This window comes from Takifugu flavidus, chromosome 5 (assembly GCF_003711565.1).
Source record: "Takifugu flavidus isolate HTHZ2018 chromosome 5, ASM371156v2, whole genome shotgun sequence".
Classification (NCBI taxonomy): Eukaryota; Metazoa; Chordata; class Actinopteri; order Tetraodontiformes; family Tetraodontidae; genus Takifugu; species Takifugu flavidus.
The window spans coordinates 7,519,830-7,533,217 of NC_079524.1; the positions used below are offsets into that span (position 1 = coordinate 7,519,830).

General features: G+C 45.5%; 2 protein-coding genes across 3 annotated transcripts; both read right to left on the minus strand.

The window, feature by feature from the left end:
* Positions 1–1,332: 1,332 nt before the first annotated feature.
* Positions 1,333–8,817, minus strand: opn4xb (opsin 4xb). Of its 2 annotated transcripts, none has more exons than XM_057033910.1 (9): positions 7,932–8,817; positions 6,724–6,857; positions 6,439–6,642; positions 6,046–6,217; positions 5,270–5,431; positions 3,672–3,779; positions 3,420–3,585; positions 2,778–2,921; positions 1,333–2,665 (listed from the first exon to the last, which is right to left on the minus strand). In XM_057033910.1, the coding sequence occupies exons 1-9, from the start codon at positions 8,096–8,098 to the stop codon at positions 2,270–2,272; spliced, it is 1,653 nt and encodes a 550-aa protein (XP_056889890.1). In that variant the 5' UTR covers positions 8,099–8,817; the 3' UTR covers positions 1,333–2,269. The 2 variants fall into 2 exon arrangements, with proteins under 2 accessions (XP_056889890.1, XP_056889891.1); XM_057033911.1 differs by having other exon boundaries at positions 2,257–2,577; positions 7,932–8,813.
* A 2,216-nt stretch (positions 8,818–11,033) lies between these two features.
* si:dkey-251i10.2 (uncharacterized protein LOC562682 homolog) lies at positions 11,034–12,249 on the minus strand. Its single transcript, XM_057033600.1, has 5 exons — positions 11,974–12,249; positions 11,670–11,782; positions 11,465–11,574; positions 11,308–11,372; positions 11,034–11,229 (listed from the first exon to the last, which is right to left on the minus strand). The coding sequence occupies exons 1-5, from the start codon at positions 12,164–12,166 to the stop codon at positions 11,123–11,125; spliced, it is 588 nt and encodes a 195-aa protein (XP_056889580.1). The 5' UTR covers positions 12,167–12,249; the 3' UTR covers positions 11,034–11,122.
* Positions 12,250–13,388: the final 1,139 nt, after the last annotated feature.

Here is a 13,388-nt window from a genome sequence, read left to right on the forward strand (position 1 = left end):
GTAAAAAATTGTTTGTTGTTTATTTATTCATAAATAATCATGTTTATCTTTATTAAAGGAACATTGTGCTGTAGCATGTAGCTAGAAGCTAAACATTGTTATGTGGAATAGGCTCAGTGAATTGTAACAATAACTGCCTTTGAAACATTACATTAAATCTGTAATTTATGTCTATAGTTACATGAGGGAATACCAGTAAAACATAAAACACCCACGTTGACCATTGAGTATATCAAAGTATATCAGAAAGGGGGGGGCTCCATCAGGATTGGTCCCTCATCTCATAAAACAGTGATGTAACAGCTACGATCATAAAGTAGGCTCATCGTTAAAATTAGTTTATTTTCTTCATCTGTTTTTCGTAACATTTAATATTCCAGATGTATGTGTTAAGGTGCTTGAGGCAGTGAGCATGCATGGGTGTAGGCAGTCACTTTTACTGAGGGGCTTCTAAAAGGTGAAAAGGTGAAGGAAGGTCTTTCCCTGTTTAACTCAACATAAGAGGGCTGCTGTGCTGGACTGGACATTTTTAAATCTCCAGTTTCAGCCGGGAGAAGCTTTGGTTTCACTGCACCTTCCCTGCACAGTGATGTCATCTAAGACTCACACGGGTACATGCACATGCACACACAGTCCTGAGGCCATGTTCAGAAGCAAATCCTAACAATTATATTATTGATCAAGCAGCTCTTTTTCCCACTATTTGGTTTGACACAGAACTGACTTTTTTGTTGTTTATGTCTGCAAGCACGGTTGTTGCACCACAGGAAAACTGTTATCTCATCTTCCCCTGAAGGTTTTATGAAATAGAATGATAAATAAATCACGGCATGTGTGAAGAGGTAGGTACAGTAGACGACCCAATAGCCAATAAGCGGTTCATTACTTCCCCCTAGCGGTCATTTGGAGTAAATGGAATTTGCCTTGTCTTAAAGATAATCATTTTCAGCATTTCTTCTTTTTTCACATTATCTGTTCATTACAGTTTATAGAATCAGGACATAGCATGAACTGACTTCGTTTTTTTCTGCCTTAACAGAGGAACCCTAACCTCAACCCCGTATGCTACATGTTGTGTGCAGATGCAGTGTTGTGGGGAACAGAACCACACTGAACACCGGACTGCCATTTTGTTCATCACTGCTGCCCATCTTGCAGAGTATATGTGGCGCAGGAGTTAATCCAAGCTCACTGTGAGCTCACCAGAACACTGAGGACGAATCAGAAGACTGTGGCTGTAATGGGCCGTTCACTCGCCCTCCAGCGGAAGATTAGTGTGCCCTTTGTGCATTTGTTAGTCAGATTAATACAAATTTTTGCCCACACAAAGTGTGTTTTGATGAGCCACGTTTTCAGGTGAAATGTACAAATTTATTTGGTTTGAAAAACAGAATAAAAGCACAGAAAAACACCACAACCATCAATAAACACCCCCTTTTTACTGTATAAATATAAATCTAGTCTGTGATGGGGCCCATGTAAATGGTCATCAATAATAAAGTACATATAAGCAACAAGAGCACAGTTTTAAAATGGATTGGTTACATTATAGGAGCAGCATCAGTAAAGTGGTGTGTCAAAATAATCACACAACATATTAAAAATCACCACAAACACAGAATCCAAAGCAAAGAAAACCACCACCTGTCAGAGTGTGACATTATATCACTTTCGCTGTCCAAATAAAAAGCTTGGAAAAGTCCACAATGCCTAATGCAGGACAGGATTTGTACGTGCAGCCTCACAACTTCAAGTTATTACTTTTGCTTCCTTTCTTAGACGTATCATGCCAATTTGTTACTGATACAAAGACTCCCACTGACCCAAATCCCTCCTTTGGTGGTTTGTTTTGTTTCTCAGCTGCAGTTATTGCACATTTGCCTCTTTTTTCTCGGTCATATTTGTGCTCGCGTTTACAACCCCAGACCAGTGACTCTTACATCAGCCGGGCTAAGATGTTCACGTTGCAGCTGACTGAATCTGGCCTGTCAAGCCTGGGCCTCCAGCTCGGGAAAATATGTTGTTGCGCTTGTCATTTTCAAGGGATCTAAGAAAAATATGCTGCAACCCATGCTGCCCCTCGGGTCGTCCGTGTCCCTGCTGGAGCCTCAACGCTGCACGCTGCACGCCAGAGCTGGGTCATATCGTTGCTGCGCCCACAGTTCTTCAACACTTTGGTAGTCCGGGCAACTGTGACACTCTCACACGGATGCTTTGTGTTGTCCAGTCATGTGATACGTCGGTTAAAAGGTCATGTGAATGAAGTTTGTCAGGAGAGGAGCTCCACCGCCTGGAAGACCTCGGAGGAGAAGTTTAAGCTGGTGAAGACGCTGTCCTCCAGCGCCTCCACGCTCTCCTCCAGGCAGGCGCTGTCATGCTTGATTAGTCTGCTTTCTGACGTGGGACTGATGACAATAATGCGCGGGACACCTGCAGGCAACCCGGGACTCACTGAGGAGAGCCTCCCAAAATGTAAGGAGTCAAAAGAGTCACTCCTGTGGCTGCCTAGTCCGTCTTTGCCCCCTGGCCCCTGTGGAAGCTCGTTGGTCAGACTCTGGCTTCGACCCCTGGTAATAACTAGCAGGGGGAGAGTGGCCACGGTGAGAGAGGTGGACACCAATTCATGCTCACCACCACTCAGTGATTCATTCATGGTAGACTGGTGCTGGTGAGGTTTAAAATAAAAGGTTATGAAAAGTGGATTTGCAAAACACAAACGTGTGAGTACGTACACACAAAGGAACCCTGGTGATTATTAGCACCACAGATGTTCTTACCTGTTGTTTGGTCACAGTTGTGATCACGTTCTGGGGCCGTTTCTTGTGTGACATGCTTCTGTACGAATGTCTGCATGACAACGATCTTCTGAAGGAGCCATCGGACCTCCTGCCCAAGGGCTCCAACTCTACGTCCTTTAATCCCTGCAGAGAGACGATAGGACATTTGAGACAAACCATGTAAAAAAAGAGAATAGTCCTTTGATTAATCCAAGGAGGACGGTGACGCTGATCTCCATCACATTGTGAGGTGCAACAGCCAGCAGTGTTAAATGTGATGGTAAACACTGAATGTGCTGCAAATTCTGAATTATAATATCTTTCCAATTATTATATCCAATGAAAAAATAAATTGCATGAAAGATGAATGAGAAATTATTTTTTGTTTATGGGGGGAGGAAAAAGGTGCTTTTTTCATTATTGGGTCAGAAATTACCCATAAATGATAGTGGAGAATATGGTTTAAACATCCATTTTCCTGTTTTTCCCTTATGGGGATGCAGGATGGACCAAATTTGTTTAAAGTGATTAAACTACCTATATAGGGTTTTGCAGCTTCTAGAGGGAAGGTCACATTCAGGTGTTGATTCTCTTGGATTATGGTCCATTTAATATCAAGGACATTTCTGATTTAACATTTACCATTCTAGTAGAACCTGCAATAAAGTGGCTCCTGGATGTTGTGGACTGTCGGCTGATGATGGAGTCCCTGATGGAAGACCCACTGATGGAGGAGGAGGACATGCAGTCCTTCCGAGCAGTGGGAGACAAAAACCACAGGCAGGCAAACTTCTCCACCAGCGTCATCCTAACGAGGGGAAGCGAGGAGGGCGAATATTCGGACAGAAACCAGAGGAAAAAAACAACCGCGGCGATGCTGGTTTTCAAACCCACCTGTACTTGTTGTGTATGATGGCGTAGATGAAAGGATTGTAGATGGTGGAAGCCTTTGCTATGATGGCCGGGACGGCCTTGGAGTATGGCGTCAGGATGTTGGCATGCCTACAGACAGAAAGGGAGGAAGAATCAGAACACCCCATAAAGTTGGTGTTTGCTTTTAGTGCTACAGCTGCTAACTTATATTTCCTGTTCCCTTCCTTTATTCAGTGACATCCCGAAGGGGCACCGTGGGTCAAGGATTAGCCAGAATGTGCCAGCTGCCGCGCATGGCAGGGTAAATCCAGCTGTGCATGTTTGCGGATGCAAATTTTTTTTCGTATAAAAGTGTAAAAAAAAGAGGCAAAGTTGCGTAACAACACTTCAGTTTACTGTGAGTCCCAGTGGATGCAGATGTGCAAGCCTGGGCCAGCTGAGGACATATGAGTAACCGCCTGTTGTATGTCACTCATTCGAGGTCCTTTGACCTCTAGCTGATGCAGCCTTATATAATCCAGTAAGCGGGCTGACAGCCTGACCTCAGAGTGGCACTTCGGACACTATATATTCAATCAGTCTCGACATTCACACACTTGCTTGGTCCTAGCCCTCATCAATCCTGCCCGTTGTGCAAGGTTGTGTGTCATCCCATCAGCCCAAGGTTGTTGCGTTTGTTAACACACTCCAGACATCTTAAAGATCATCAATAAATCCAAACCACTTTGCTGAAGATCTTCTACTCTCAACTGTTTCACCACAGCCTTTCAACTCTGTCTAACCCCGTCCTCTGTATCCTCTGATGTTGCCCCAATAATCTTCAGGTCCTCTTTACTCATCCATAAATCTCCACTTTGGTCTTTCTTTAGGCCTCCTGGCACCTTTAGATATTCAGTGTCGCACCTCAGCACGTGTCCAAACCATCTCTGAATAAACATCTAATGGGTGATGCTGTCATTCCTGATATGATCCATCCACATCACTTCCCACCCTCTTCCTTCTTTCCTCTCACCCTCGCAGCTACTCTTTTATCACTCTTCGTCCCTGACTCTCTCCTCCATCTCGTCCATCCTGCTTGCAGGTTGACCCCAAGGCTTCTGGATGTGAGCACATTCACAGACAGTCTGATTGGGACTGTGAGATGCACCTAAATCATCTGCAGTGTCTTTCTGTGTTTTTTCACCCAGGTGAACTTTTCCCTAGAAACAGAGGCCAGTTTACTAGATTTTGTGGACTTTACAGTGACGAAAAGCTCAAATTGAAGCACCATTGCGGCTGTAAGCATGCCAAGCCTCCAGAGTCTCTATCCCACCTCTTCTTTTTGTATCTCCTGAAATGTCTCATCCACATCAAGCTTGTTGTTGCTCTTCCCGTCTCAGATTTATCCCATGGTCAGTCAGAAAAAAATCACAAAACGGCACCTCTTGTGTCTGCTGTGAACCTAAAACATGCTGCAGTCTGAAATCAGACAGTGGCAAATCTCCTTTTTATATTCACAAACAGGCTTTAGGATGCAAGAAGAAAATAGTGATCCCTTAAAGTTGTGCTACAACATGTGCTGTTGCAGCATCGTTAAAGTAGTGATAGATGTGATATTTGAGTTCTGAAATGTGTCTTACCCAGCCCAGGAAATGAGTGTGACGCAGGCGTACGGTGACCAGGAGAGGACATAAACGATGATGACCACAAAGGCGATCTTTGCCAGCTTCCACTCACTCCTGATGGACTTCTGCTGGATCAGGGTGGATTTTCTCACTTGAGTGCCCAAACGTTCCACTTCTCTGATGGCGGAGGAGAACAAAGAGGACAGTGAGACACTGGATGTAGACGTTAGCTGGATGACTGATCTTCTGCCTTAAAAAATTCATGTGGCAGGAGGATTCAGCTGTCTGTCATCTCACTGTAAGCTCCTCTGACACCAGCCAGTTACAGGCAATAACGAACTAATTAGATTTGTCACAGCAAGTGAAGGGGGCTATGTCTTTACCAAACAATGATATGTGCAAATTCACAAGTGGAAGTGCTAAAGTGGGGACAACAGGCTGGCTCAGTGGACAGCCGGACCCTTTGAACGAGGCACTGACTCAGGATGTGAATCTGACCCCCCAGACGCTGCACATCAGGGTTGGATTCACCGCAGGGGTGGAACGTCATGACTGTGTGTGTATGACCAATACAGACTGCAAATAAAGTAGTGTACGTTGTGCTGTTTTATCCAAATCCGTGAGAAGCTTTAATACATTTGTTAATAAAAACACTACTTTTTAAAATCTCAAGTACATATAAGAACAAAAAGATATATATTGATGCTTTAAGTAGAATTTCGTTTTGGGAACACAGGATCAGAAGTGGATTTCTTTGGGGTCTTTTTAGAAAACTTAATTTACACTGGTACCTGCTGGTCTTGCGAACGGCCAGAAACATTAAGAGATAGCAGGAGAGAATGATTGCCAGAGGAATGAAGAAAACAAAGCAGCACAGCATCATCGTGTAGCTCCTATTGGCCAGTGTGTATGTAACATAATCCCACGTACAAGATGTCATCAGGCCCTCGGGGATGTAGGAGCCTAATGGGATTAGAGAACATTAAAACAGGAATAAAAATATGGAGTCTGATATCCAGGAAACCATCAAGCAGTTCTGCACGCTGTAGCCCTGATGTCTCTGGGTCTGCAGATCAGGATTTCAGGTGAACATCTGGGCGACAGCTGGTGATAGTGCTGGATTACAGTAATCAGTCTGTTGACTGGATACAACGTAACTGCAATATGAAAAAGGCTGAACTTACTCCAGCCCACGAGAGGAGCCAGACTCCAGGCCAGAGAGTAGAGCCAAACCATGAGGATGGCCAGAGTTGTCCTTCGCTTGGAGCTCCAGTGGATGGTCTGTAGGGGCTTGGTGATCACCAAGTAACGGTCAATGGAGATGGCCAGCAGGTTGATCATGGAGGCGATGCCAAAGAGGGCGCCACAGAAGGCGTACATTTTACAGCCTACAAAAACAAACCACAAACTCAGGAGGGGCAACAGCTGGTTGGCGGCGTATGACATCAGTCGGAATGGAAAGGAATTACCCATCTCTCCAAACACCCATTCCTTGTAGAGACAGTTGATGAAGAAGATTGGCGACTGCGTAGACGCCATGAGGAAGTCGCTGACTGCCAAGTTCACGATGAAGTAGTTGGGCAGGCTGCGTAACTTCTTATTGCTACAGACACAGGAAAGACACCAGGAAAACAATCATGAATCCAGTAAATCATACGGTCAATCACATTCTATCAATGCATTCTGGTGGAGATAGAACCCTGTCTTCAGCGTACGTGATTGTCCAGATGTAGCAGCACTTGTGTGTTTTGTTATTAATTACAGGCAGCATGATGTCAGCACTCAATATATGAGCAGTGCAAATCAACTCTGGCTGAACCAGCGCTCACATCGGCATGATGAGTCCGGCTATTGACCCAATGTCCATCTCCACAGCTCTTTATTGATTAAACTGTGAGTTGCTTGAATTAAAAGATGATGCACCCCAATTTCCCAGGAAGCTTCCTTATGCTGTGTTAAATAAAGCACCTACAATTCCTGGAAAAACTGGAAAAGCTTTTGACACGCACACACACACACACACACACACACGCACACACCACCCCCGCACACATGGACACACACCCCCACCCTCCCTCTCTCTCTCTTACACGCACAAAACACACACTCACACAAAAGCACATCATTCACACACAATGTTAGACATAACTTACTTTTACTTTGACGTTGGGGATTAACAGTAAGACGCAGATCACATTTGCATTGTGTACAGTCACTGCTTATGATGTGCTTAGAACTTATTTGGTGTAGATGATCCAGGCAGTAACTTAACCTATGTCACAAGAATATTATAAGAAAAATGGTATTCCAGATATGATAATTGTAATTTATTTGCACTGCTTTGGAAGAAAGATGATCTTTTGGCCAGGACACTGTGCAGCATGGATTATTTTAATGGTAATCGCTGGCTTTTTCTAAACCCCATTTGATCCTCTGCAGAGTAAAAGACATGACGAACACGGCAACTCGCTCTGGAGTGAATTAAAGCCAGGACAAATCTGTCGGCATAATTTGAGAGGCTTGCCTGCCCTATAAACCAGAAATTAAAGGCAGTGAGAACTATAGTTATCGCTCCATCTCAGTAGGGCTCTGATTAATTAAGAACTCTGATAATATGAGATTAGCTGCAGTAAAGTACAGCAATGAATAAAAACACAAAGCCCTTGCATGAACTCACCTGTAGAAGGCAAATATAACCAGCACGTTTCCAGTCATGCCCAGAACCCCGATGACAAAAACAAAGAAGGCGACGATGTAGTGGGCGTGGTCAGGCACATCCACCTTGTTTATGAAGCTGCCCGGGCTGTGTGCGTCCTCCGGTTCCATGCTCTCAGTAGACCACATGATTCAGACACTTTATCAGGGCTGCCGATCTGTAAGGATGAACCAGGGTGTAGTCCGCTTGGTCCTGCTGTCCAGTCTCCATTGTTGCAACATGTGCACCGGACGGGGAAGCTGAAAGGTGGAGTTTTTCTTCTCTGGACGGTCCCACAGTTGAGTCTGGCTGTTATCACGATTCACTTGTGCAGTGGCATTCACTCTTTCCCCATGGGGAATGAGCCAAATATGATGGACCAAGTGATGTTTACTTTTGGAGAGCCTCAGGAGAATGTGAGGGGAACGATCAACATACCAAACCGTTGGCACGACTCAGTCAGTAACAACAATAGAATAAAGAACGTAAAAGAAGCTTTTACTTCTTTGTCCAGGTGTCCTCAGAGTATTCACAGTGGCAGCATCTCAGGTTCCCTCCTGTCTGCAGGTTAAAGTGTCCCTGTCTTCTTTCCAGATCCTGTTAGTTACTCAGGGTCTCCGGATGGTGCTGTTGAACCCTGTTGGTGTTCGTCTACGCGGTCTCAGCCTGCAGCCTCTTCACCCATCACACCAGCTGTCCACCGAGCTCTGAATAAGTGGCCTGGCTCTGATTATCTTGCCAACTGGTGAGTCCTAACCTCTCTCTCTTTCTCTCATTCAGTCCCATCCATGTCATTCTGTGCTGTCTCTAAAGCCTGCCCTCTTTGTTATAGTCTCTCTCTCTCTCTCTCTCTCTCTCTCTCTCCCTGGCCCTACCCCTCATCTCATACAGCCCAGCCCTGAGCTCTAACACAGCAACTATCAGGTTCTTACATAACAGACATGATGTTCACCAACACCCGCAGCATTAGCAACAGTGAGGACCCAAGCGCGCAGCAGACTTTCTAATCTGTTTCCTATGATGTAGGTATGTATGGACTATATGTACAATCGTGCTCGTGCCTATGGATTCCTTCCACTTCGCAGCATTCATTGTCTGGAAACCCCCACTGTTTCCATGTGAGCAGTCGCGCATGTCGAACACGGAAAACATGCAAAGGCAGTTAAAGATTACTGATAAAGTCAGAAAATTAATCGCGACTACAGATGTGCGGCGTGACCCAAAACGACATGCACTTCTCTCCCTCAGGCCCCGTGAAGCTGGTCATTTTTCTACACAAATAATATAAAAATTCATGAGAGGGAAGCTACTTATGCGTGGGTTTGCTCTCTAACCCTACAAGAGTTTATAGGAGCGACGGACCCTTCGTGCCGTATGCTGGCTGGTGTCTGCGATAATACGAAATAGTGGCGGCGATTTTATCATGATTTAATGTGGCAGATATGATAACCAGTCTCTCTGGGTCTGAATGATGTCTCCTGGCTGGGCGGGGGTCAGAAGTGTGCCACATCCACTGCTCATTACTTTTTATGGTGTTGGCATGTTAGCGAGAGGAGATGAAGGGAACGAAGAGGGGGGCTGAAGAATGCAGAGCTTAAGGATGTCAACTAAGCCCCCACAGCGAGGCATAGTCTTAATCCGCACGCTGTGCATGAAAGTGCATCTCTGTTTGATCTGTCTGGATTATGATGGTGTGTATGATAAGACACGCGTGTACATCTGTGTTTGTGTACACACACATCTGTTGTGCGGACCTACTGTACTAGTGAGGCACAGAAAGGACACGAGAACACATCTATTGTGCAGGATACGCTGCTGTATCCTGAGGGACACTTATCATAAAGTAGTGCAATCCAAAAGGTCAAAAGGAGAACGCTCATTTTTAAGGGGGGTGGGTGCATTCGAGATCATCTGATATTTATTGTATTTGTTTGTTGAACTGGTCAGTGCTGTTAAGGCTGCGATAAAGAGGGATTAGTAAAAGATGACATGTTATCCTGCTCTCAAGACGACAGAGTATGCAGGTGGGTGAAAAGACAGCCACAAATTTAGATAAATAAATCAAATTTTACTGTGATTACAATCCGTTGGTTTGTGCTTGTCTAACCTGCAAAGGCGTTGCTCTTGGGGTTTCACCGAAGTATTGAACGGAACCTCTGTGTTCGCTGCTGCACCTCGCACGAGCCATATTTGACCTCGTTTTGATGGAAAAATGCATCGGTGTTGTGGAATGCATCGGTTATTAGCTGGGCATCACAGGCCACGCTTCCACGTGTCAATAAGTCAGTATTGAGCAGCTGGTGGCACTGGGGTCTTCACCCCTGGCGTCGGGTTGCCTGGACAAGGATACCAGTGGCTTTTCACCCTCACTGAAAGAAACTAATTATTATCGAGCGACGCTGGCGCTGCGAGCGCGGCTGCGGCTGCGGCCTCAGGAAATCAGTGGAAATCGATGGTTTGGCGAGGCGGCTGCATAAAACACCACCTTCCTATTTCAAACCCGAACAGTGTGACACCAGCAGGGCGGGGGTTATTCTGCACAATATGGACTAAATTCCATCGACCCATTCTGACTCATTCCTTTTGGATTTGCTCTACCCGACGACGGCATTTATGACACTGGCATTTTGTATCAAAAACCTATAAAAATAAAAGAATAAAAGGCTTTTTTTCTGCATCTGAAGGTTTCAATCTTATCTGCAAATGGAGGAGCAGAAGGACAACTTCAGCCAGATGGCGGGAGAAGCGGGAGCGTGTGGGGTGGGGGCCGAGCAGGAAATGAAAGTTATGATAGCTCCCGTATGGAATCCCATACGTTAAGCCTCTTTACTCTGCCCGAGTTTCCGATGGACCGTTGTACCAGGAATCTAGATCACACAACGAACCATGTGGAAAAATCAGGTCGTTGTGTGCTCTTTAATAAGTGGAAAGACAATCAATGGTTCTCTCTCTCTGCCATTCTCTCTTAAGCTGACAATTAATGTGATGTGTTTGTGATGAGGAAGCCTGATGGACATCACCCATTATCAATTAGTGGTGGTTTGGTTATAATGAAAACTTTATTGCTTTTACACTTTATTGAGGTGACAGATTCTACAGATCCTCTGACATAGGGCAGGTTCCCTCCAACAGCCCACCCGGAAAAACTTTTGGTTTTGTCCCCCCCCCCAATCTCATTGGAGCACATTTGACAGCAGGAAACACACCAGCAGGACCAGCAGAGGTTTCTTCTCAGCAATTCCAGCACTTGCACCTGTGGCCAGGCTGAGACCTGCTTTCTCTGGGGAGGAGTTTCAAAGCTGTCAGGAACATTTTGTCTTTCTGTTTACTTTTGGGTCGTGACCCTCGCTGTACCCACCTCTGAGCAGAGCGTCGGACTTGACATTAATCCAGTAGACGGCACGCTGCTGCGCCACGGTTGCCCTGAAGGAACAAAAGATGAGAGAGGGGGAGGAGCGTTGCAGATGGAGCTCCTGTGCACAATATGTAACATAACATAAAATTGGGAACATTACTTGAAGAAGATCGGCTTGGTCGAGTTTGGAGGGATCCAGCTGTACATTGTGGCGTTGCCCTTCAGGTTGGTGTTGGAATGAGTGATGGCACCGTGTGGGTTTCCGGAGCACTGCTCATGAATTCATCAGTGACCCAAAAAAAACACAATCATGACGACCACAAACTGCATCAATTTCAACGTCAACCTGACTGTTCTGGCCTCACCAGAAGGAATGTTGTATCGGGCGGAGGGAGGCGCCAGCTCCCCAGAGCACTGGTGCTGCCGGCTGTCCGAGCCTCCAGCAGAACGCCCCGGTACTCGGGTCCAGAGATCGTCACTGCGTGACGGAGCAAGATAGGATTACATGATAACATTAGGAAGCACTGACAGCACTGATTTGATTCTAGAGCAGATTCACAGAGGTGGACATTTAATCCTAAATAAAATACAGTGATTCATTTGTATTTTCTAACGAGCTCTATTATCCGAAGATCTTGACTGGGATGGATGCAATCCTGGGCACTCTACCTGTGATGGCTTTTCCTGGCTGGAACGTCCTGGCGTTGGTCAGGAGACTGTAGGGCGCCGGCGAACTCTGGGGCACCACGCCAGTGTGGCGAGGCATCATGTCCTCGCAGGCACCAGTCGGAGCGCCGCTGGGATACCCCCCAACGGAACCAAGCACTTGTATGATGAGGAAAGCAGACAAAAGCAGCTCCATAACCTCCAAGTCAGTGAGGAGCAATCACAACTGGCCAGATCCGAGCCGGGGGATGGTCTTTTCCCAAGTACGGCTGCTGAGTCACAACCATTGAAAATCACTCTTCTCACTGTGAAATGTGGGTTTTCATGTGAAGCTTCTTATGAAACCCCCCAATGAAAAGTACAGTTCTTCACCTGAGGGCAGAACAGAGATCCTAATCCGTCTAATTCAATCGTTGCTGCTGCAGAATGTGACAGCAGGGAGTTACAAAAAAATAAATAACTAAATAAATAACAGATGAATGCTACAACATTTAATGACCTTTCCCTAAAGTTTACTTCTGTCTCTGAGAAATACTGTCGTAAAACTCTTTTGGATTTGAATCACGTCATTTATGTGGCGTTCTGGTTCTGGTTCTGGTGACGCAGGCTGTCTGTGTCCCGTCCTGACCGACTGCTCGTTGGATGTCTGTCCAAAAGTGCACTAATGAATTAATGAAAGGACACGGGGACAGTCTCTTCCTGTGCGTCACAGGCGCACGAGGCCGAGCAGGACAGCCCTGAAGGCCGACAGCCAAGGTGGAATATGAATGGACCTGGTGCACGTCACCATCTCAGCCCCAAATGAGTTTCAACTTTGTCCCGACGTACAAGCTCGCAAATGTCCCAAGCTGTGCTTCCGCTTTCAGGCCTCCCACTCTTGGGAACACAGATTTGCTATCTAGCGGGAATGTTGGCCGGACAGCCGACACGTATGTTGTAGGACACAAAAGAATGTGACTGTGAGCCTGATTTTAAAAAACAGCTTTCGAAAGTCCCTCTTTTATGCTCTAGGAATGATTAAAAAAAAGAGAGAGAAACTCTTCCAAATCTCTGATGAAGCCCTTGAGATGAGAAAAGGTTTTCAGAATATAAAATCCCTTCGCTTTGTACGTGCACATTTGTAATCTTTAGACAAAAAGGATTAAAGTCTCAAGAGTAGATCTTAGTGGGTCATAAAAAGAGTTGATTGTATCTCTCTGAGTCCTTGCTTAATCTTACATTTCTAAACAGTATATGCATACATATGTGATCCAGGAAGCTTCACAAACAAGACCAAAGCAGCTTTAAACAGCACCATTCAGACGACGGTGCCTTTAAAGTTAACATTCATTTATTAATGTGTCACTCCAGCCTTTTAGCTCTTCCTCTCTGGTGTCTGTCGGCTGTTTGCATTATTGATTCGACACGTTAAAGAACAA